This window comes from Diadema antillarum, unplaced genomic scaffold, assembly GCF_040938485.1.
Source record: "Diadema antillarum isolate AM-2024a unplaced genomic scaffold, OU_Dant_1.0 seq00000527_RagTag, whole genome shotgun sequence".
NCBI lineage: Eukaryota > Metazoa > Echinodermata > Echinoidea > Diadematoida > Diadematidae > Diadema > Diadema antillarum.
Window position 1 is genome coordinate 1,002,059 of NW_027271479.1, and position 21,638 is coordinate 1,023,696.

The following is a 21,638-nucleotide window of genomic DNA, read 5'->3' on the forward strand; positions in this document are numbered from 1 at the left end:
AAAAGTGGATTCTAAGACACGCCTAATCACACTACTATAAAAAAGGTGTTCTAGAAAAACTGCTAAAATCACAATTTTCTCTTCGTTTTCTGATCTCAAACTTTACCGTGACGTAGCTGAAGTCTTGCACTTTCAGAAAACATGAAAAACTCAAAATTGAATTAGTTGACCCATGTCACCTATTTTGAGTCCTGACACAAAACCAGTGTGTGCGACTTTTTTTTTTTTTTTTGGTTGTGTGATGCAAGGTCATCTTTTGTCTCTATTTTGGGACAGTGTGACGTCACCGGTCCCTCTGAACACACATTCGGACCGGCCGACAAATGCCCCTTGAAAACATAAACATATTTAACTCACCTGTTTAATGTCTCATTGCATACCGGACTCATTCCAGATGAATGGAAGAAAGCCTGGGCCGGATGCATAAATACTGGCAATAGGCTTAGAGACCAACCATTTGCTTGAAAACGTATGCATAAAACGGACCTTTTGGCTTACAGTGCTTCTTGCTAGTAATTGCTTTCGATTTTCCAAGCTCTGTTAAACGAATTTGAGCTTTTGCTTAACTGGAACCTTCGATTTTCAAGCATCATTTTCATAATAAAATTCATAAAAGATTGGCCAATGTTGTTTCATTTATCAAGTTTCCACACAAATCATACAGTGTTATGTTTACAACATCCATCCATGACAATGTAAAATAACACATAAATTATAAGTTATAAGTGCAGAATTTACAAATAGCATTTACATTGCACAAAATCAATATTGAAATCATTCTCAAGTACATTACATTCATGACGGATAAATGAAATTGTGTGTGGTGGGAACCTACATAGAAGCCGATGCTTGTGAGAGTAGGTTCGCGGAAAGAAAGTTAAAGTTTTGGGTAAAGTATGGAAATTAGAGTTTAAAAAAATACATAATTTGCTACTTTAGGTAAAATTAGACATTATGCGGGACATTCACTCATTGTCACCGGCAATTAATTATCCATGAGATTCCAGGATAAAAGCGAGAGAGAAAGGGAAAGAGGGAGGGGGGTGGTAGGGGATCTTGCGAGAGAGGGAGAGGGAGAAAGAGAACTAGCAGCTAGATGGTTACTGTCAACAGACTCTCGTGTGACGTGTGTTACAGAACAGACACGCAAAGTGTATTGTGAATAACCTAATGCCTGATAATACGCCTGCCTGAAAAACTAATCAAATATTAATTGTATAATCCTTTTAAGTGCCTCTGCTAATGAATGTTGCTTCCCGGTTGTATGCTGTTTGCGACGTAGGCGCACCTCCACCCCCATCTTTCTCTCTCCCTCCCTCTCCCTCTCTCCCTCGTTCTTATCTACAGTATCTATCGGTGTCGCCCGCATGTTTTATCTCTCGCTACATTTGGACGAGCATTTTAAAGGAAATATCTGTTTTCAAAAGATTTTCAAAACCGTGCATTTTTGAGAGGTGAAGAAGTGGTATGACGTTAATGTCCACGAAATCAACGTGTCTTCGCGGTTCTCAGAATAATGATTACAAAACGCGGAGTGCATCTACGTATTAATGACAAATGAGGATGGGGGATAATTGTACAAAGCATCAAGATTATAACATGAAAATGTTATGTTCAGTCACGTGATATTTCTCCTTGGTTTCAGTTTCACCGTCTGTATGTCTATCGTCCTCTCTCCATTTCAATTTTCTCCTTTCGTTCACGCTTTTTGTTTTGCTTTTGTTGTGTCTGCGTGTTTCTGCCTACTTCACTTACAATCATTTTCTCCTTAACGTTCTCTCATGCGTTCCTTCTTTAATGTCTAGTTGTCTCACTCTCTTTATTTTTTCTTTCTGATGTTTTCTATTTACATATCTCTGTTATCTATCTATCTGAAAGGACAATATTTCATTTCACTTGAAGTTTGACTTATCATTTTACTCTTGGCACGCTGGTTACTATTGTCGATCATACTGGCAGGCACAACACATGGACTCGTCTGTGCCGCTTTTATCCACGGATAGCAAATTAGTTCTTTGCTATGGGAGACACCTCAATCGCTAAGTGACATCAGGGACGAAGCAATAAGATCAAACATAAAAAACGCGGTTGTTGTTACCATGACATTGAGTTTCAAGTCTGCCGGAGTAATTATCACGATCAATCGCACGAGGGAAGACCAATTTATTAATGAAATACCATCATGAAAAAGTTACAAATAATTCTTGTTATTTCGCGTAGGATGGCTGAGCTGACTGCGCAGTGAATCATTTCCCTGAACCTCTAAAGGCCCCAACTCCTCTTCTGTTGTGCAGGTATGACTGTTGAATATTACATACTAGTAGGCTATACCAATCAATAATCATAGAGAAAATAATGACAATCTATTATTAACTTTGATAGCTTCCATCTAGCATCATCTACTTGATGTAGAAATTATGTAAATCATCAAAAGTTTTTAGTTGTCTTGTCTGGAACCATGATTATAGTCTGAAGAAGGCAACAAAATGATTATACAATCTGAAAATAAAAAGAAAAAAACTTTGAGCTTTCGTTTTTTGTCCATGTGCAAAGTAGCCCCGTATCCGTTGATAGTTCAAGACTGACGTTATTCCTATAAAGCGGTTACATACAAAGTTTTGCTGGCAACAAAACCATGTGTTTGTTATTTTGTTTGCAAAATAAAAGATATGCAGGCAATTTGTCATCTTAAAAAAAAGACATCGGTTTAGCTATGCTTTCATGTCAGAGGGTAGGATTATACGATTAAAAACACACTCTATAGTATATCCAGCCTTTGAAACCAGTATGAGCCAACTATTCTTTTAACCCTCTGTGTGCCACATTAATTACCTATTCATAGATTTGTGCGTGAATTTTGTGCATATTGACTCAACTGCACAAAATGGGTTAAATAGATGTTCAGCAAGATGGTTTGATAATGAACTAATGGAGATCAGCAGGTACATAAATTGAGGGGTGAAGTCATAATCATGAAATGCCCGTCGTCATTGAATTATTAAACGATGCCCATCGTTCTATTAAATTTTTAGGCATCTTTATCGATGAAAACATATCTTGGAATGATCATATACGTTATGTTACAACCTGTATTTCTAGAAATATAAGTATTCTTTCAAAGATGAAAAGTTATCTTCCAAAATATACTCTTTTATGCTTTACAATTCCTTAATCCTAACCCTGTATTGTAATTTAGTGTGTGCAAAGACATTGGGATGCACCTTCCCCTCAACTCGGCATAACTTGCATATTCCCTCGCCATGTCTTTTCTTAAGGGGGTATCTCACCGGGCTTGAAACTAGTTCGCGACTAGTTCACGACTCTAGATTTTGCTAGTTGCAGAGACGTCTCCGCGACGTCTCCGAGACGTCTCCTGAAAATTACAGAGTCTCTGATTAGTCGCCAGTTAGTCGCAAGAAATTTCAACATGTTCGATTTTTCGCAAAGTCTCCGCGACGTCTCCGCGACGTCTCCGCGATGTCTCAGAGACGTCGCCGAGACCTGCTGGAGACCAGAAAAACTGGTGAGAGGTCGCGGAGACGTCTCCACGACGTCTCCGCGACTCTATTTGACGCTGTTTCACCTACTTTAAAAACCACGTGACCTATCTGCGTGCTGACATCCTGCCTAGATCAAGTCAGGTGATCCTGCAACGGCTCCCTCATATTTGATTTTTTTTTTTTGGCACCTGCCATAACTCGTCTCAGAGACTTCTCCTTGGTGAGACCGCAAGACATTTTTACGTTAGAGACGTCTCCGCGATTGCTGCGACTGATAAGTTGGAGACGTCGCAGAGACGTCTCCGTTGGTGAGATACTAGCTTAGTCACATTGATATGACAGAAACATGCAAGTTGTGCTGAGTCGAGGGGAAGTTGCATTCCAATGTCTTTTGTGAAACATTTCAGTATTTTAGCAATGATTGACAGATGAGGTTATCTCAAGAATATTGATATTGATTGGTTTGGAAGGATTTTTTTGGTGGGCGTTCCCAAGGAATCTGAAGAAAAATAGAAGAAAAAAAATCGTTAGAAATATACGAAATGTTTCTAGATATTCGTTTCACCGCAAAAGTGATGTTGAGGGTATCATAAATCAACACAAATCAACGTGCGTTTGAATTTCAGGGCCCCTTTAACTATATCGCACACGTACATAGCATTTATAACCAATATCGTGATGAAATGACGTCAACAACTCTGCTGATGTACCAACCACACTGTCCCGAAATAGAGCAAAGATGGACACGTGATAAAGAAAATTTTCTAATTCGGCTCTCATTGTATAAACTTCCTGTCATTCGCGAAGGCATCTCATGCCACAGTATATCGTATGACCGTCGACAGAGTTTCTCAAGCTCCGGCAGCAGCTTCGTGAGTGGACGTACCACCTTGTAAAAACAAGACTAATACATAAATACATTGTAGATAGATAGATAAAGAATATGAATAAATGAATGAATGAATAAAGGCCTTCGATACCATTGACCACAAAATACTTCTTTACAAATTATCCCATTATGGTATTCGAAGCATGGCCTTGGAGTGGTTCAGGAATAAACAATTCGTTTAAATTAATGGCCATACAGTCATTTGTTATGCATGATATCACTTGTGGTGTACCGCAAGGAAGTTTACTTGGTCCACTTTTATTTGTTCTTTATGTCAATAAAATTGAAAATTCATCAAGTATTCTTTCCTTTTTATTATTTCCTGATGATTCAAATGTGGTGGGGTTTTTTTTAGTTCTGATCCTGAGTTTTGGTTTGAATATCGAGTTAAAAAAGTTTCTTTACTGGATAAGAGCTAACAAATTGACAATTAATCTTTAAAAGAAACCTAAATGTATGCTGTTCAGTAATTCTTTGGAAAAATTACCTCAGAACATTTTCTTGGATAATATATCCGTAGAAGAAGTTTCTTCAATTAGATTTTTAGGTTTGATTCTTGCTAATAAGCTCACCTGGAATTTTGCATATCAATTCAATTTGCCGTACAATCTCTAAAAATATCGGCATTATCAATAAAGTTAGATTTTATTTTCCCAAAAATGTTTGACCAATGTTATATTCATCTTTAATTTTACCCTATCTGAATTATGGCATTCTCGCCTGGGGTAACACTTATTCGTCATATCTAGAAAGAATATTATTATTGTAGAAAAAAGCTCTTCGTATTATTTGTAGAGAATCGTGGAGATGTCATACTAATGATATGTTTCATCAAAATGATATTTTTAAAATAAAGGATTTGTATTGTTTGAATTTAGGACAGTTTATGTACAAATTCATAAATTATCCTCTTCCTTTTGTGTTTGACTCCATGTATATTCAAAATAAAACTGTACATTCATACCCCACTAGACAAACCAATGAAATTCATTTACCACTGTTTAGGATGATTTTTGCAAAGCCTATATTCTCTTTCGCTGGACCTAAATTCTGGAATTCCCTTGACAGCAGCATAAAAGAATCTCTAAGTTTCAACACTTTTACTCTGAAATTGAATAAAACTTTTATTAATTCTTATATCACGGGGATTTGCACTTTTGAAAGCTGCTTATTGATTTCTTTGCTGCTAACGTCTTAAACTTTGTTTAATTTATTTCATAACCGTTATAATACATTATGTGACCGTGCACCTCAAATCGAACATAAAGTCGCACACACTGATTTTGCGTGAGGACTGAAAATAAGTGAAATGGGTCAACCTAGCCGAACTTGACTTTTTCATATTTTCTGAAAGAGCGGGTCTTCTTTTACATCATGCTAAGATTTGGTATCATAAAACGGGCAGTAAAGTGTGTTTTTCAGCAGTTTATCTCGAACATATTTGGTAGAATAGTGTAATTAGGTGTGTCTTTAGAATCCCTCTACATTTCTGAAAAACCTTGTCCACACTCTTCACTTTCAACTCTAATAACTTTTGAAAGGATAGTGCTACTGTTTTGAAAGTTGGCATTAATTATGGACAGTATGTGTTAATAAGGCATGCTTAATTTCAGTTTAATCTGATAATCCCTTCATTGTTGTTACTCTGGTGGTTTACTTCCTGTTTTTTTGTCCCATTCATCTCACAGCCAGCACGGTTTGGTAAAGATTAAGCGCTTGAATAGACACTGTACTTCAGAGCCTCTTTTCTCAGTTCACACTTTTCCTGAGTTTGTGCTTTCTTTCCAATATTTAGATAGGTTAAGAGAGTCCATTTGATTTGAGTTATACATCATTTTAAAGCTTAAAGTCTGCTCTTTCAGAATATGGTCTTAACTAAAAATTCATGTCTGGCGACTTTTTGTTTGTTTTGAGGTGCAGGGTCACATATAGTCCACTTCTCGGTAAGACCAAAGTCTCATGTGCCTTAGCATCGACCCTTGAACTCTTCCTCCTTTGCTCCTTCCTCTGTCCTCTTCCTGTCCCTTTCTGGCCTTTGACCTCCTGTTTATTCTTTCCACGCGTATGTAAGAGAGCTGCTTTGTTTCTGTCTGTGTGTGCGTTTGTGTGCGTACTTGTTTTATGTTCTGCTTCCCGAGGAATATGTATAATTGTCTCTTTTCATTTATTACTACAAATTTTACTACTCACGAGGGGACTGCATTCTACAAGCTTGGCTTTTTAGCAGTCCCCTCCATTTCCGACTTTTTCTTTTTTATGATTCAGTCACATTTTGTCCGTGTATTTCTTCATCTAGAGTATGTTTATTGTTTCATTGTAAACAAATGACGTGCATTTAAATCCCATTTGGATATGCAAAAGTTACAATGTACTTTACTTTGTTTATATGCAATTGTCATATTGTATACTTTGGCCTGAAATGAAATAAAATGAAATCAATTAAACGACTAAATAAATAAATAAATAAATAAATACATAGATAAATAGATAAATAGATAAATGAATAAATAGATAAATAAATAAAAAACAAAACGATGAAATAGAAATAAAAAAAAATGCTCGACTGGGCATGCCCGGGCACTAATGTGATATATCTTTCAATATAACCATATCAATTTTATTTGTGGTAATAAAGTTGAAAGTGATAAAACCGGCTTTCCAAGACGCTACAGTTTTAAACACTTCCACATGATACAGCTCTGATTTAAACTTTTGCATGAATCTAGAACCTTTTTCTTGGGGGGGGGGGGAGAAAAAAATCCATCGCCTAATATTTACAGTTCTCACAAGAATTCCAATGCTATGAAAAAGTTCCTTTGTATAGGACTAAACAGTCACACAACTGTTCTCTCCTTGATTTTCACAAATTTAGTCGGGTATATCTTGATTACTCGCTTTTATTCCTTTAAAACAGCAGAGGACAGGAATTTGACATTTTAAAAGACCCGCGGCTACATTATGCTATAACATTAATTCAATTTCTTTTTCTTTCCATGAAGATGAATTTAATGCATTTATGTGTGTGTGAATTTTGAATGAACATCGGATGAAAAATGTATCTCGTTCAATCGATATCCCGTTTTTGTTGTTAAGATATCTAGGTCATGTTGCCGTGGTATTCACCCGTTGTATCTGTGTTCCGGTTTATCCGAGCTCCGCTTTCAATAATGGCGATTATAGATGATAATCTGTGAGCATTTGTGTGTGAGTGCTTGCAGATTGCCAGAGTGCCACTGATATCTGCCACCAAAAAGTAACCGGTGTAGCAATAAGCGCCATTACTTACTTATCGTAATTTGATAAGAAAAAAGACACGGCAAGAGATGGCGTTAGACCATTTTTCCCTGATGGGTCATTCAGGCCAGGGGCTTGACGTGATCGATATTTCTCATGCGCAGCTGATAACAAACAAGAGATGGCGCTAGCCCACTTCACTTGATGGGATACCATTTGACCCGCTCGTCAATGGCAAACTACGAAATTTGTAGAACAGCACAAGGGATTATAATATCGAGATTTCGAGTTCTATAGTACAATATCATTGCATCAATAGAACATGAACTACTCACAGCAGATTGACCCCTCGATCTTCATGCATTTTTCATAAGTCTATCGAAAATTTCTATTGATATAGCCACGCTCATAAACATAATCTCCCTGATCGACAGCCTTATTGTAAAACAATGTTTTCTTCTCGAAATGATATAGGTCCCCAAACGATAACACTCTTTTAAAGGAGACGTCCGGATGATTTTAAAACTTTTACGTTTGAACAACCATAAATTAGTTAAACTGAGTACAGAGTCTAAGAATTTATAGTGATTGGAATGAGGAATGAGATTGTTTTCAAAATTTGTGACAAATTGCAATGAAAAAGGATGATGACATGGCAGCCTCACCATAAGAATGCATGAGTTGGGGCTCAAGGAAGCAGAACAAAAGAAGAAGGCATGTAAAGATTGTTCACGGGTGAACTTGTTGAGCAAGCAGTATTGTAATAGAAATACAATATAGTTTGTTATTTATAAATCTATTTGGAGAGGCCCAGATAGAATAAGGCGAGATGTTTTAGTTAAAGATTATGAGGAGGGAGGTTTGAAAATGTGCTGTTTAAAGGCAATGATGCAAGCTCAAAAAATAAAATGGGTGCAGATGTTATTTGGGGCATGTTCAAAAGGGTGGAAATCCATTTGTTTGAATTTGTGACCGTGCACCTCAAAACGAACATAAAGTCGCACACACTGATTTTGCGTGAGGACTGAAAATAAGTGAAATGGGTCAACCTAACCGAACTTGACTTTTTCATATTTTCTGAAAGAGCGGGTCTTCTTTTACATTATGCTAAAATTTGGTATCATAAAACGGGCAGGAAAGTTTGTTTTTTAGCAGTTTATCTCAAACATTTTTGGTAGAATAGTGTGATTAGTTGTGGCTTTAGAATCTCTTTTTCATTTCTGAAAAACCTTGTCCACACTCTTCACTTTCAACTCTAATAACTTTTGAAAAGATAGGACTACTGCTTTGAAAGTTGGCATTAATTATGGACAGAATGTGTTAATGAGGCACGCTCAATTTCAGCTCAATTTGATAATGCCTTCATTGTTATTAATCTGGTGGTTTACTTCCTGTTTTTTGTCCTATTCATCGCACAGCCAGCATGGTTTGGTAAAGATTAAGCGCTTGAATACACACTGTACTTCAGAGCCTCTTTTCTCAGTTCACACTTTTCTTGAGTTTGTGCTTTCTTTCCAATATTTAGATAGGTTAGGAGAGTCCATTTGATTTGAGTTATACATCATTTTAAAGCTTAAAGTCTGCTCTTTCAGAATATGGTCTTAACTAAAAATTCATGTCTGGCGACTTTTTGTTTGTTTTGAGGTGCAGGGTCACATTTGGTAGCATCTGTAGGAGGTGAATTTTTGTTCTTCTGCAACTTTGATGTTTCAAAGTTAAAGATTAATGTTTCACGATGGTTTTTAGAGGTATTAGAAACGTGGTCCCTCCTTCAGAACAGAGAAGTAAGCATGCCCAATCAAATAATCTGGAATAATAAATACATTTTGTTTCATGGGAAGTCTATGTTTAATACACATATAGTACAGAAAGGTTTTATGAAGGTAACCTATATGTTAGATGAATACGGCCGACCTCTGCGTTGGAAGAATTGTAAGGGCAAAGGTTTGCAGTTTACTCAGTATTTCACTCTTCTTGATTGCTTCTAGAAGATATCAAGTGAATGGAAGCTCTTTTTTCTTCGTCAAGATTATCACCCCTTTATCAAACCCCTTAGTATTTTTCCTTTAATAAAGATTGAGGGTAGATGATTGGAATTATACAACGTAACAACAAAGCAGTTATAATATGTGCATTTGAAAAACCCTGGAAAATCTAGTGTTTTTGATCGTTTTGATGTTATGTATGACATTGGATTTGAAGATGTTCAATCGTTTTTCAAATTACCTGCCAGTTTGACAATTGATACAAAATTAAGAGTAACACAATATAAGATACTGAATAATTTGATCCCCATTAATTCGTGGCTAGTTCGAATAGGGAGAAAAGATGACTCAAGATGTTCCTTTTGTAAAAGTGAACCGGAAACAATAGAACATTAAGTTTTGTTTTTTGATTGCCGGAAGGTGTCAGTATTCTGGGAATCATTGTTTAAAGAGGAAAAAAGGAAAACTGATTCCTTGCAATTGTTTTCATGTCAAAAGGTGTTATATGGTGTTATACATCCGAGGAATGATTTTGTTTTTTCGTACAATTCCATAATATTGTTAGGTAAGCAATTCATTTTCAGCTGTAAGTATCAAAGTTCATGTCCTCAAAGGCAACATTTTGTGCAATATGTACAAAATATAGTTTGATTGAAGAAGAAATAGCTAAAAGCAAAAATAAATTTGATTTGCATGGGGCAAAATGGAGGAAAATCCTCACGGCAGTTTATATTCCTTTTTCTAATTCCCTCCCCCCCCCCCCTCTCTCTCTCTCTCTCTCTCTCTCTCTCTCTCGTCAAGGCGTTCACTGCAGTTTATGTTTATGAAACAATTGTTCTGTCCTGCATTATCATCCCAAAGACTGTTTAGCGTCGAATACCACCACCCCCCCCCCCCCCGGGCCGGGAGAGGGGACAAGAGACTTGGCATCTTCAGCCCAGGGCTGGGTGTATATGTTATTGTAGAGAGGAAGTTACGGAAAGTGCATAAATGAGCTATAGCTGAATAGTACCTTTGTTTTGTTTTTTCTTGGTTTTTTAAGATTGTAGTGTATGTTCTTGCACCTTTGGTTTGTTTTGTCTTGTCTTTATATAGTAATATTTAGTGTTTCCATTGAAGGCTATTTTTTTTCTTTCTTTCTTTTCCCTTGTTTTCTGTGTATACGATTCTAGAGTTATTGGTGTTAACGTGTGTTAGAGAGTATAGTCAAAAAAAAAAATAAAGGATCAGACGCCTGGTAATTTTACTATCATTGAATGCTATCAAATGTTTGTTTTGTGATGTCAAAAAGTATATGTCACATGATTTATGAAAAAGCACAATGTTTTTGATCTGATCAATAAAATCCAGAAATACAAAAAAAAAATAGAATTACACTGCTACATTTCTTAAATATGTGAGGCTCTGATGTCATAAACACTGTCCAGTGTAATTTTTGTTCAAGATTTCAGTTTATTGGTTTCTCTGCTCAAGGACTACAATAAATTCCACGAATCTATACATGGAGCTGCCGATGATGTAAAATTATGAAAATCGTCTGGAATGCCCCTTTTACAAATGACTCTTCTCCCATTTATTTACCACCGTGCTGAAATCAACGGTATGTGGCACGATCGAGCCCTATGCCGACATTTTCACACAATTCACAGATTCCAAACTTAACAGATCGACCACTGACTATTATGTTTTATATATTTGCAATATTCTATGTATGTCATGTATTTCTTTTAATTTTGTTATATTTGATGTAATTTTTCATCGAGAAATATGAAAATAAATTGAAATTGAAATTGAAATTGAAATTGCGCATAATCAGTAACCTATTTACCACTAATGTTATCACGATTTGATGTATAAAAATAATCATCACTACTCAGACGACACAACAGAAAGGCAAGACCAAGCAAGAGGGCGCCCTACACTTCTATTATTTTCTTGATTCATTCGATTCCTGTATCTGCACAGATAAAAGAATGGGAGAAAGGGAGAAAGGGAAGCAGATGGGCAAAGAACCAAGAGAGCAAAGGACGTTGTTTTGGTATTCTTTCTTGTTCATTAAAACATCCTCCGGTGTTGCAAAAAAAAGTAGGCAATACGACTTGTCTCACTCAAAATGTGGTCAGGCAAATTTCATAGTTGAAACAACAGTTGCATTTACAAAAGTAACGCTTTTGAACGGGTGCATTTCTGATAATGTGATCGCATTTCTAAATCAGCAGGACGTTGTTTTAGTGTTCGTTCTTGTTTGTTAAAACGTCTAAAATAAAGAGGGTAGACAATACGTTTTGTCTCAAACAAAATGTGGTCACAAATCTCATATTGCAATGAAACAACCGTTGCATTAAAAAACAACGTTTTTGTATAATGGGTCAGTTTCTGATAATGTGATCGCACTTCAAATCAACCTAATCATCACAATAATTCACGCATTGTTATACTGTACTGGTTTGTATGTTTCATGTTGGAAAAACACAATAACGCCGAAATTAATTTGAATATACAATTTTGTTTATTCAATACTACGTCAGCATATAAATAGATATGTAACACAAAACATCGAGTAAAATACTATCAAAAATGGGATGATTTAATGTACAAGGCATATCACGCATATGCATGTTGATTTTGGCAGAAAGAACTAAGAAAAGTTATAAAAGATGGGAGATTTAAAAGGAAAACAAATCAATTCATTTCTTAAATTCCCTGACATCATAGTGTGAGCCATTATGTATACATTTGAGTTGCATAGTTGACTTGCTGAAAGCTATACGAAGAGAGTAATAACCAATGTTCTAAACCTTACAGAAGTTTTTTTATTTTTCCATCATCAATACCATTGTTCGAAATACACAGCATGTTTAAGCGACGTAATCTAGTGTTGTGAGGTCGCATAGGTAAATTGCAAGAACGTATAGTTATACAAAAAAAAATATAGATCTTCACTACTGTTTAAACATGTAAGTAAATTGTGAACGAAATTCAAACTTGGGTAAAAGCGAAGTGAGACAACTGATCACCTATCAAAAATAAAAAAGGTGAGAAAGTGAATTTCTAGCTACATACGAGATCTTTACGCAGCAGGGATGAAAGACATATTATTATATGAAATATTTTTTACAATAATTAATTGTAGAGAGAACTTCAAGAGCCAAACTACAACGAATTTCACATTGCAATGAGGAAATTTACTGTAGTATACCGGAGGGTTTATCGTATTGGTGTTTATGAGGCAGTCACTTTGCATTTGGGTTGACAATAATGTTTTATATTTCGTATTAATTTAAAGTACAACTGTACATGTACAGGTGTATTACCACGTACCACTAACTCAACAGTCGCTTAGATTATAATACTGTACAACTAGTATATTAACAGAATATTTGCCAGGGCATTATGAATATTTAATACTAAAATGACAAATAATGCTATTCCATATTTTTTTTTTCAAAATCCTTCACTCACTCAGTCAGTACGATTTTCCCATGGTTTGATTGATGATTTCACATGCACGATCATCTTTAAAGTTGTATTGAATTTTCTATGAAAACAACAACAACCAATGTAGATGCACAATACTCATAATTACAATACGTATCAAAATAATGTTACAAACGACGCAAAGTTTCAAACAACAGAAAGTATTGTTTGTTTGCTTTTTCCTTGAAGAAGCACCGTGTTCTTTATGAGAGAATGATTATGCATACAAGTGGTAGGGTGATAGCGATAAGGGCGTTAAGTTGCCACTAAAGCCATTCGAGGAACCTTAACGCCCTTCTCTTCTCAATCGACGAAGTGTCTCTATTCTTAAAAATCTATTCTCAAAAATCTTTCGGGCCTATCTCCACTAATGTATCGGTTGAGAAGAATGTTGTTTTCACATCCTTTTACTGTTTACTACGTTCGTGTTGATAACAGTTACAAAGCATAATTCACTTATCATCAGCCTTTTACCAAATCAACACGTTGCTGATCCCGTTCAACTATACGGCTTTTAATTTAGACCTTAATACACTCACCACCCGATGCCGCCCTCGTCCTCCTTTCTCTTTTGTTTTCTTCATCTTTTCCATTTGATTACAAACACCATACGGCACAGGGACAAGTACTCAAAAAAGAAAGTGAGAATCAAGCAGGCGCGAGTGACACTTTCTCTAAGAAATAAATGAACAACGAGGAAAATTATAAACATTATGTACAATTCTTAATACGTTCTCCACCTCACTGAATCTTTGAGCTCATTGTTTCAGGCCCCATGCTGTACGGAGTTGGTTTTAAAGCCCTTGTGTTTGAAAAGAAAAAAATTTGATCTTAATTTTTCAAGGTTTTGACAGTCGTTAAAGATCTTTTAATCTTTTTTTAGTATCATCCTCTGTCTTCATTCATTAACGTTATTCCCCATCGATGTTTATGCAACGGGGTGTAAACGCCCGTTTTGAAATCCATAGCTGAACAAAAATTGCATCACTCCTGTTGTGAGCTCTCCATAGAATGATATCATTAAAGACATAATTTACCATTTGCAGATGAAACAAAAAACAACCATTAGTGCTTTAAAATAGTTCTGAAATGTGAGTTAGGGATTGAAACAACCACTGTAAAAAATAGAATCCGTATTATGGATGTTAAGTGTTGTTAAATACACAGAATATTAACGATAGCTTTAATAAAAATGTTTCCAGACTAAACCGTCTACAGTTATGGTTTAATGAGAAAAATACTGATATCTCCTTATATTCAAGGCTTTATGCAAAAACTCTATTATGGTAGGATGTTTTGTGATACAACAGGGCTACACATGTACATCAAATGTAATATTTTGAACATTTTTTTCAAAATTACTGCTCCCGGAGGTAAACTGGACCTTTAAGTGCAATTGAATTGTCGATTATAAAGGGGGAAATAATTTAGCTCAATATTTCAGATTTTCGCTTATCTGCAATCGAGGAAGGGGACATCGTTATTAATGTATTCGATGCCTTTCTATACTGAATAAATATCTGAAATTCCAGAATCAGTGTTTAAGTCAGGTGCACTACGAACATGAAACATGATTGCTTACTGCCAATGTGAGAGATCTTCTCCAAAATGGAAAAAAAAAATCCGTCATTATTCTAATATGAGAACTTCAGATTGTATTTTTCTTTATGAAACACGAGACATGGCAAAATTGATACAAGTCAAGCTGCCTTAGAATATCAAATAAAACCAAAATGGCTCAGCTAGATTTCTCAATTGTTCAAGCATCCATTACGTTTGAAAAAGAGTAGATTTTGAAGAAGAAAATATTGTGGGTTTAACGTTATTTATCAGTTCACTCGCTCAAAAGGCACAATCAGATTCACTGATAGCGATGCTCGTGCGTGTCTCGTGCATGCCTCTGTTTCCCCTCTGTGTTCGAACCCCCTGAATTCAGGTCTGTCTGTGACGTCAACGCGCTGAGCGAGCTTTGGGAACGGATCATCATGCGGAAGGACTTGAGGCAATACGTGTACTTGTGGCCCTCCCACGTGCCCCAATTCACTACGGCACCATTGAGTCCCCGGGCGTCGGCCCTTGCCAACCATCGGCCGTTCGGATTTGCTCGGTTGCACGATCGGAACCAGAATCCAGCCTGGCGTAAGTAAGCACAGTTTCCGACGCTGTTGTCATGGTCGCGGTCCTTTAACGGAACAAAAAACAGAGAAAGATTGTCGAAGGACACTGAATTGCAATGACAACAACAATCATTATTGTTAAACTTCCTTTTATTCACATGGTTTACTGCATGACCTCACTGAATTTATCATGATCAAAATTACAGACGAGTTGTTCTGTGTTTGATACAACGCCTACAATGTATGGCTTTCCCAAAGATATAGGTTTCATGACGATAGAGAAACAAAATACCCTTTTGGTAAAACTTTGTAGTAACAGAAAGTCATCTGTGGAAATATCTTCTTTATTCTCTTCCACAATTCATTTCCTAATATAAGTCATTGTCTTAACCACAGCTCTCACTGTCAATCAAAGGTATTTTTCGTAAAAATGATAATAACAACCTTAGGGAGAAAGCACCAACTAACATCGGTACGATAACGTGAAAAAAGTCGATTCCGATTCTTTGATGACAACCTAAAATGAATAAATGAATAAACGCCGTGTTAATGCTCCCTCCGAAAATAAATGAATAAAAAATAAATCGGGAGGAAAAGGAGGGGAAATGAGGAGGGGAGGAAAAGGGGTGGGATGGAGTGAGGGTGGAAGGAGGAAGATGGGGAAGAGGGACGGGAGAGGGGTAAATGGGAGGAGAGGAGGACACACCCAGTATAAAACACATAGACAAATACGAGGGCTAACAAGTGCATGCATCCACAGGAATCATTGTTTCACCGGTAAATTGTCATCTCTGCTTACCCTGGTGGAGAACTGCGAGTTGTTATGGTAAGAAAGGGCGTCCCCAGCGTTGCCTCCCGTAAACTCGCCCAAGGTCAAACGGTAGTAGTCTGTCTCATCATTGACCCGGAAGAGCGAGTATTCAGCATAACCCTTCACGTCATCCCAGTCAGTAAACTCTGAAATAAAGTAATCAAAGTAGAAAATCAACGGTTAGATTTTTTAACTTGCGGGTCTATCAATAACACTCCTCAAGGATTTCACGCGTCACAACTTCTTGTCCAATTAAACCGTGGTGATAGCGGATAGTATCGACCTGGCGATACAGTTTTTTTAAGTTGAATGACTTAAAACAAAAGTGTCTGTAACCACATACATGTACTTGTTTGACATTTGACACACAGTAGGCTTTACACCAATTGTATCTACAGCTGATGTGAGCGCTATTTTATGCACTGCATCTTCTAATATCATGATCTACCTTTTTTTAGGTATGTTTGCATATTTTTGTAGCATACTGTAGAAAAAATGCCTTCGAAACAGAATATGTTGTCTTTGTCCCCCCCCCCCCCCCCCCCCTGGATACCAGTAACCGAGCTGACAAATGATAGGGTTTAAGGTTACAATGTGGTTTCCACTGTTTTGTTTTAAAAGTTGTAACGGTTCTAGTTGCTATATGATGTATACCCCCCCCCCCCCCATTGTTTAAAAGAATGCAATTCTACTTTGTTTTTAATTGAGAAGCAGAGTGAATGCAGAGAATCACGGAAAACATTGTAGCCAACGGTATGGTGAATAGGCAGCGACACCGTCTGCTGTAGAAGTTCGTTTTTGTTAACTTATCACAGTAGCAAATTTTTCTGCGTTATTGAACACTGAAACCTGAGAGATGAAGTCATATAGAGAGATAAATTTACATCTTACCGACTCTAAGAACGAAATTTGCCTGCGAAGTGATAGCGTGAAGCATAGCATTTCCAAGCCAGAAGTCGGCGTCGAGGTATCCAAAGCCTTTTGCGTAGTCGTTCCAACCACGGTAAAAGTTTGTCGTGCCATTCTGAAGGGGGAAAATAATCAAAGTTTAACTTTTAGAATGCAGTGAAGCAGAAAAGGTCTCAGGAATAAACATAGGTCAACTGCCATGAAAGCAAGGTGAAATCTATTAGAGAGGTCACTTTTACGGCTATGTTAATTTCCGTTGATGAAGCAATCGAATCAATCAATCCTATGTTTACCTATAACACCTTGTTTAAAATTGAGTAAACAACAGTTGCAGTTGCTTATAGGTCTACTTATCACACCTATTGTAAGTCATGTTCCCAGCTTTTGGAAAGCTGAGACGTTTACGGGATCATAATAGAATATTCCGCAAATATCTTACCAGTAATCTTGTTGTTGTTGTTATTGTTGTTGTTGTTGTTGTTGTTGTTGTTGTTGTTGTTGTTGGGAACAGAAGAAATTTCTTAAAAGCATAATTACCACAGGGTGTCTTCTTACTATTGGAATTAACATTCCTATTCGATTTTCGCCCTATCACTGGTTTTGTAACTAGTACTTCAAGTGGGAAACTTATTATTGCTCACTCATCCTTGGATGATTTATTTTACAACTTGACCAAAATAAAGCATAAGGATTAATTGAAGTGTTACATGTTCAAGCATCAAATTAAAGCTGTTTGTGATATTATTGTGTTTGTGTTTGTGTTTGATAAAGCGTAACCGTGTGTTTTGGGGTTTTTTTCTGAAATTTAGTGGAGTGAACAACTTCCACAGTTTTGAAGCAATTGAAATCAAATTTGGTATGCATTATGGCCTTGAGGCATAGATGTGAGAAAAAAAAAACGTTGATTAGAAGTAGAAGATCTGCTGAAAGTTGATTTTTTTTAATAATAAGTATAATGATTATAGAATTTATTTAAATTAATGAATTGGATGAGATATATGTAATATGTATTATGAATATAACGGTTATTAGTTTCATTTTTTCTGCAACAAGTATTGCAAAACGTTTATGTTTCATGTTATTCGTAATCTGTGACGTATATGTTGTTCAATGAACAATTGTTATCTGTTTGTATCTCTTGTGTGTAACGCTGGTGGAAGGCGCATTTCCACATTCGCATTGTGGACAATAAAACAATCAACTCAATTCAATTCAATTCAATATTATTTTGTCAAAGACATTGAGGTTACACATAGAATTTGATATTTGTGTGTATGTAAATTAAAAGGTGCAGTTTGTACTTTGCTTATACTTTTCGAAAATAAATGTAAAAGGATAAATGTTACCTGTAGTTTAATAGGTGTAGTTTCACAATCACGTGACTTTTTGTGTAGGACAGCCATATTCTGTCAATAAGGACCTGATAGGTGAGCTTACTGGACTCCATCCCCTTGGAAATGTAATGATGTTAAGAAAATGATAAAAAAATGGTGACTTGAATGAGAATCATGTAATACATCACACCATTCATTCATTTTGGTATTTTGTTGTCTTTTGAACATTGTCATTATGAGCTATTTGGGGAGTGTAAAACTATCATTGATATAAATAATGATATTGTTGTTTGTTGTTGCTGCTTTTTCATTAATTCATAGTAAATACGTCGTTATTTGGAATGATATACCGGGGTGGGACAGCAAAATTCACTACCAATGAAACCTACCTGTCTGCGTTGTATGACCGTCCAACCACCGCCATCAGTTGTCATATCGCAGAGGAGTCGAATCCGCTTCCCGCGCTTGCCCGAGCCCTCAGGGTTGCTCATGTAGTAGATGCCGTCCTCTGTGAATCCCTTCATTCGCAGACACTGGCAGCCATCAATAATGCAGTCGTTGTTCCTGCCACGCCCCTTAGGGCGGGGCCTTTTCTCCCCGTCGAGCATGATGTTTCCCCGAATAGTCTTCAAGTCCATGAGTTCTTTGAAAATCTGTGGATTTTGTGATAACAGTATTAAGGGTACATCATAAACTACATGGGGACTGTGACCTAATGCATCCACTCGTAAAGTAGGCTTCGTTTACAAAAGACCATCAAGCAATAATTATTCGCCATTTCAAGTATTACTAGCTGAGCAGCCAACACATTGTACCGTTTAGTCCATGAAAGAAAACAACCCAATCCCCGCCCCCTTCCTCACCTTTTAAGACTGATTCCCTCATTTGCATGTCTAAAACTTTTTCCTTTTCCATCAATTTAAAGAGGAACGGAAAGCAGCTTGCTTAAAATTTTGAGCAACTAAACATGAAGGAGATCTATTATATCCAGTATTATGAGAAGCTATTGAATATATTTCCCTTTTGGTTGCACTTTTGCATCATGTTTATTTTGGCTTCGATATATTTGGATTAAAATGTGCTTAAAATCTGCTTATCAGAGCGCCATAGGTTCCACTTAACGCGAAACTTGAAATAGAGATGTGGTACTTATAAATCTCACTTGATTTCTTTAAGTCGTAGTCAGTTGTGGTATATAGGAGGAGGATGACATTGTCATTGTCATTGACTTGTTCAGAAAATTTAACTAAAATACTCTTTTTTTTACATAAACATGAAGAAAAAAGAAAACATATTATTCATATAAAATCTTGTAACCTTTCATCAACTAAGCATCCATGGTTTCCAAGGGGAAAGTGTTGTAATTACTAATTATTGTATTATCGTGTACTCAATTCATCTCTGTATGGTCTACTCATTCGTTACCAAAAAGAAGAGTAATGTATGTTTCGTCGAAGAATACAAATTACTTTTGAATTGAATGTCTGTATTTTTTTTTTCGAGGTGACATTCGATTCCATATGCATTGGTTCATCTGTATTGAGTTATGATTTCTCTTTTTTTTCCTGTGTATTTTTTTTTATGCTTTGCTTTGCTTTTTTTAGTCTTTTCGAGAGGAGTGGGAGGAGGTATTTTGGAAAATTACCTTCCACCTGGGTTTGTTAAGCTCTCCCCGATGGCCGTCCTGACTGGTCATTACGCCCATGAATGGACGAGGTGTCGTAGTCTTTTCCAAGTCCTTCCCATCTTGATCTAAAGAATCTAAGCCCTGTTCCTCGTGGACTTCGGTTGGGTCTCCGTTGTCGTCCCCGTCCGTCGGCACGGACTCTTCCGCTTCCCCGTCGCTGGAGCTGAAGATCAGGTATGAGCCTCCCTCGATCTCGGTGTCAAGGTACCTTTCAGACGACGTGATGAGAACATCGGCTTCAGAAGGAAAGTTTGCGACACCGCCATTGCTCACGTCTTCGACGAAGCTGATGCTCTCAGTCTCGGCGTCTACGTCGATATCAGCGTCACCGCCATCGCTTCCTATCAGCCCCTCATGTCCACTGCTTGTCCTGGTGCTCGTGATCGTTGAGGGTTTTTTAAGGGGCTTTTCCACCTTATCGTCAAGAGCGAGAACCGTTCGGTTTGGCGAGATCATATCTTCCTGGTGGGGTTTCGGTCTTGCCTGAGGGACTTGAAAGAAGGGCTTGAAGGGTTCGTCAGGCATAACCTCGCGTAGCGGAGGAACAGGCTGATGAGGTACGAGCACCTCCTGTAGGGTTGGCTTTGATTCCACAGAGGGGGCGCTGTTCACATCCACGCCCGGGGCGTCTGTGTTTTCTTTCATCGAAGACGAATAGGCTTCCGTAATTGAGTAGTCAGTATCATCGCAATTTGTGCACGGAACATTGGGACTGGTATTTCTGGCATCTAACAGAGTGGATAAACCAGATGGAAAGTGGAAAATCATCAGCTAAGATCGGTAAACAGCCCTGTATTTAAAGGGATGATCCCCGAGGTGCATGTAGCTCTTAATAAAGGCGTCATGTTGACCAATATGATCTGAGAAATCTGTAAAAATATTTCATATCAACAATTTGTAAACGTTTGACTATTGAATGCAAGTACAAGACCAAATATTGCATCACAAACTGCATATTTGTTATAATATCATTTGTTCATAATATATACTTTTATATTGTGTTCGATGAACTGTCCTTATCAGATAAATGAAAGTCAAATTGACAACTTGTACCGCTTTGAATAATTTTTTTTCTTTGATGGAAATAAACCATTGAATTGAATGGAATGGAATGGAATTGAATTGAATTGAACTGAATTAAACTGAATTGAATTGAATTGAACTGAATAGAATTGATTTGAATTTGTCTAAATACTGTGTGGTAATATCAGTTGGAACGGAGCTAAGTGATTACTTTGTGATTACACTGAGATAATCATCTGTGATGCAAAGATTCATGACGTAATCTTTATGATGTTTGCCAGCACATCCAACTGACAGCTGCATTCACGTGTTCATAAAAGTATTTGACAATATCATATTTGTATATACATAATACTTAAGTTTGTTCATGCAATCAATGCAAAACAATGAAATGGATGCTTCCCTAAATGTGAATTAATGGACCTTTCTAGGCACCTGGTGTACGAAGATTCACCCTTTGTTATTTCTTTCACGTAATGATTTTTATTGATTACCAAAATTCGCAGTCTGTGTCTGATTAACAATAATAAAAGTATTTAAAAAACGATAAAATATACTGCATGTAGGCCTACACTAATCATGCTATAAGAAAACACATTAGATAATAAATTTAGAAAAAATAGCATCAGTACACCAATACATGCATTCCATAATAGTTTAGGTTGAGCAAGA

At 36.8% G+C, this 21,638-nt stretch overlaps 1 protein-coding gene across 1 annotated transcript in view; it reads right to left on the bottom strand.

Moving 5' to 3' along the window:
• Positions 1 to 14,717: 14,717 nt before the first annotated feature.
• Positions 14,718 to 21,638, bottom strand: part of LOC139734474 (uncharacterized) — a 59,958-nt gene continuing 53,037 nt past the window's right edge. The window contains exons 3-7 of the mRNA XM_071645257.1: positions 19,902 to 20,671; positions 18,646 to 18,909; positions 16,905 to 17,037; positions 16,002 to 16,159; positions 14,718 to 15,267 (exon numbers count right to left, since the gene is read on the bottom strand). Of these exons, the coding sequence (XP_071501358.1) occupies positions 14,947 to 15,267; positions 16,002 to 16,159; positions 16,905 to 17,037; positions 18,646 to 18,909; positions 19,902 to 20,671 (1,646 nt within the window). The 3' untranslated portion in view covers positions 14,718 to 14,946. The remainder of the gene's footprint in view (positions 15,268 to 16,001; positions 16,160 to 16,904; positions 17,038 to 18,645; positions 18,910 to 19,901; positions 20,672 to 21,638) is intronic.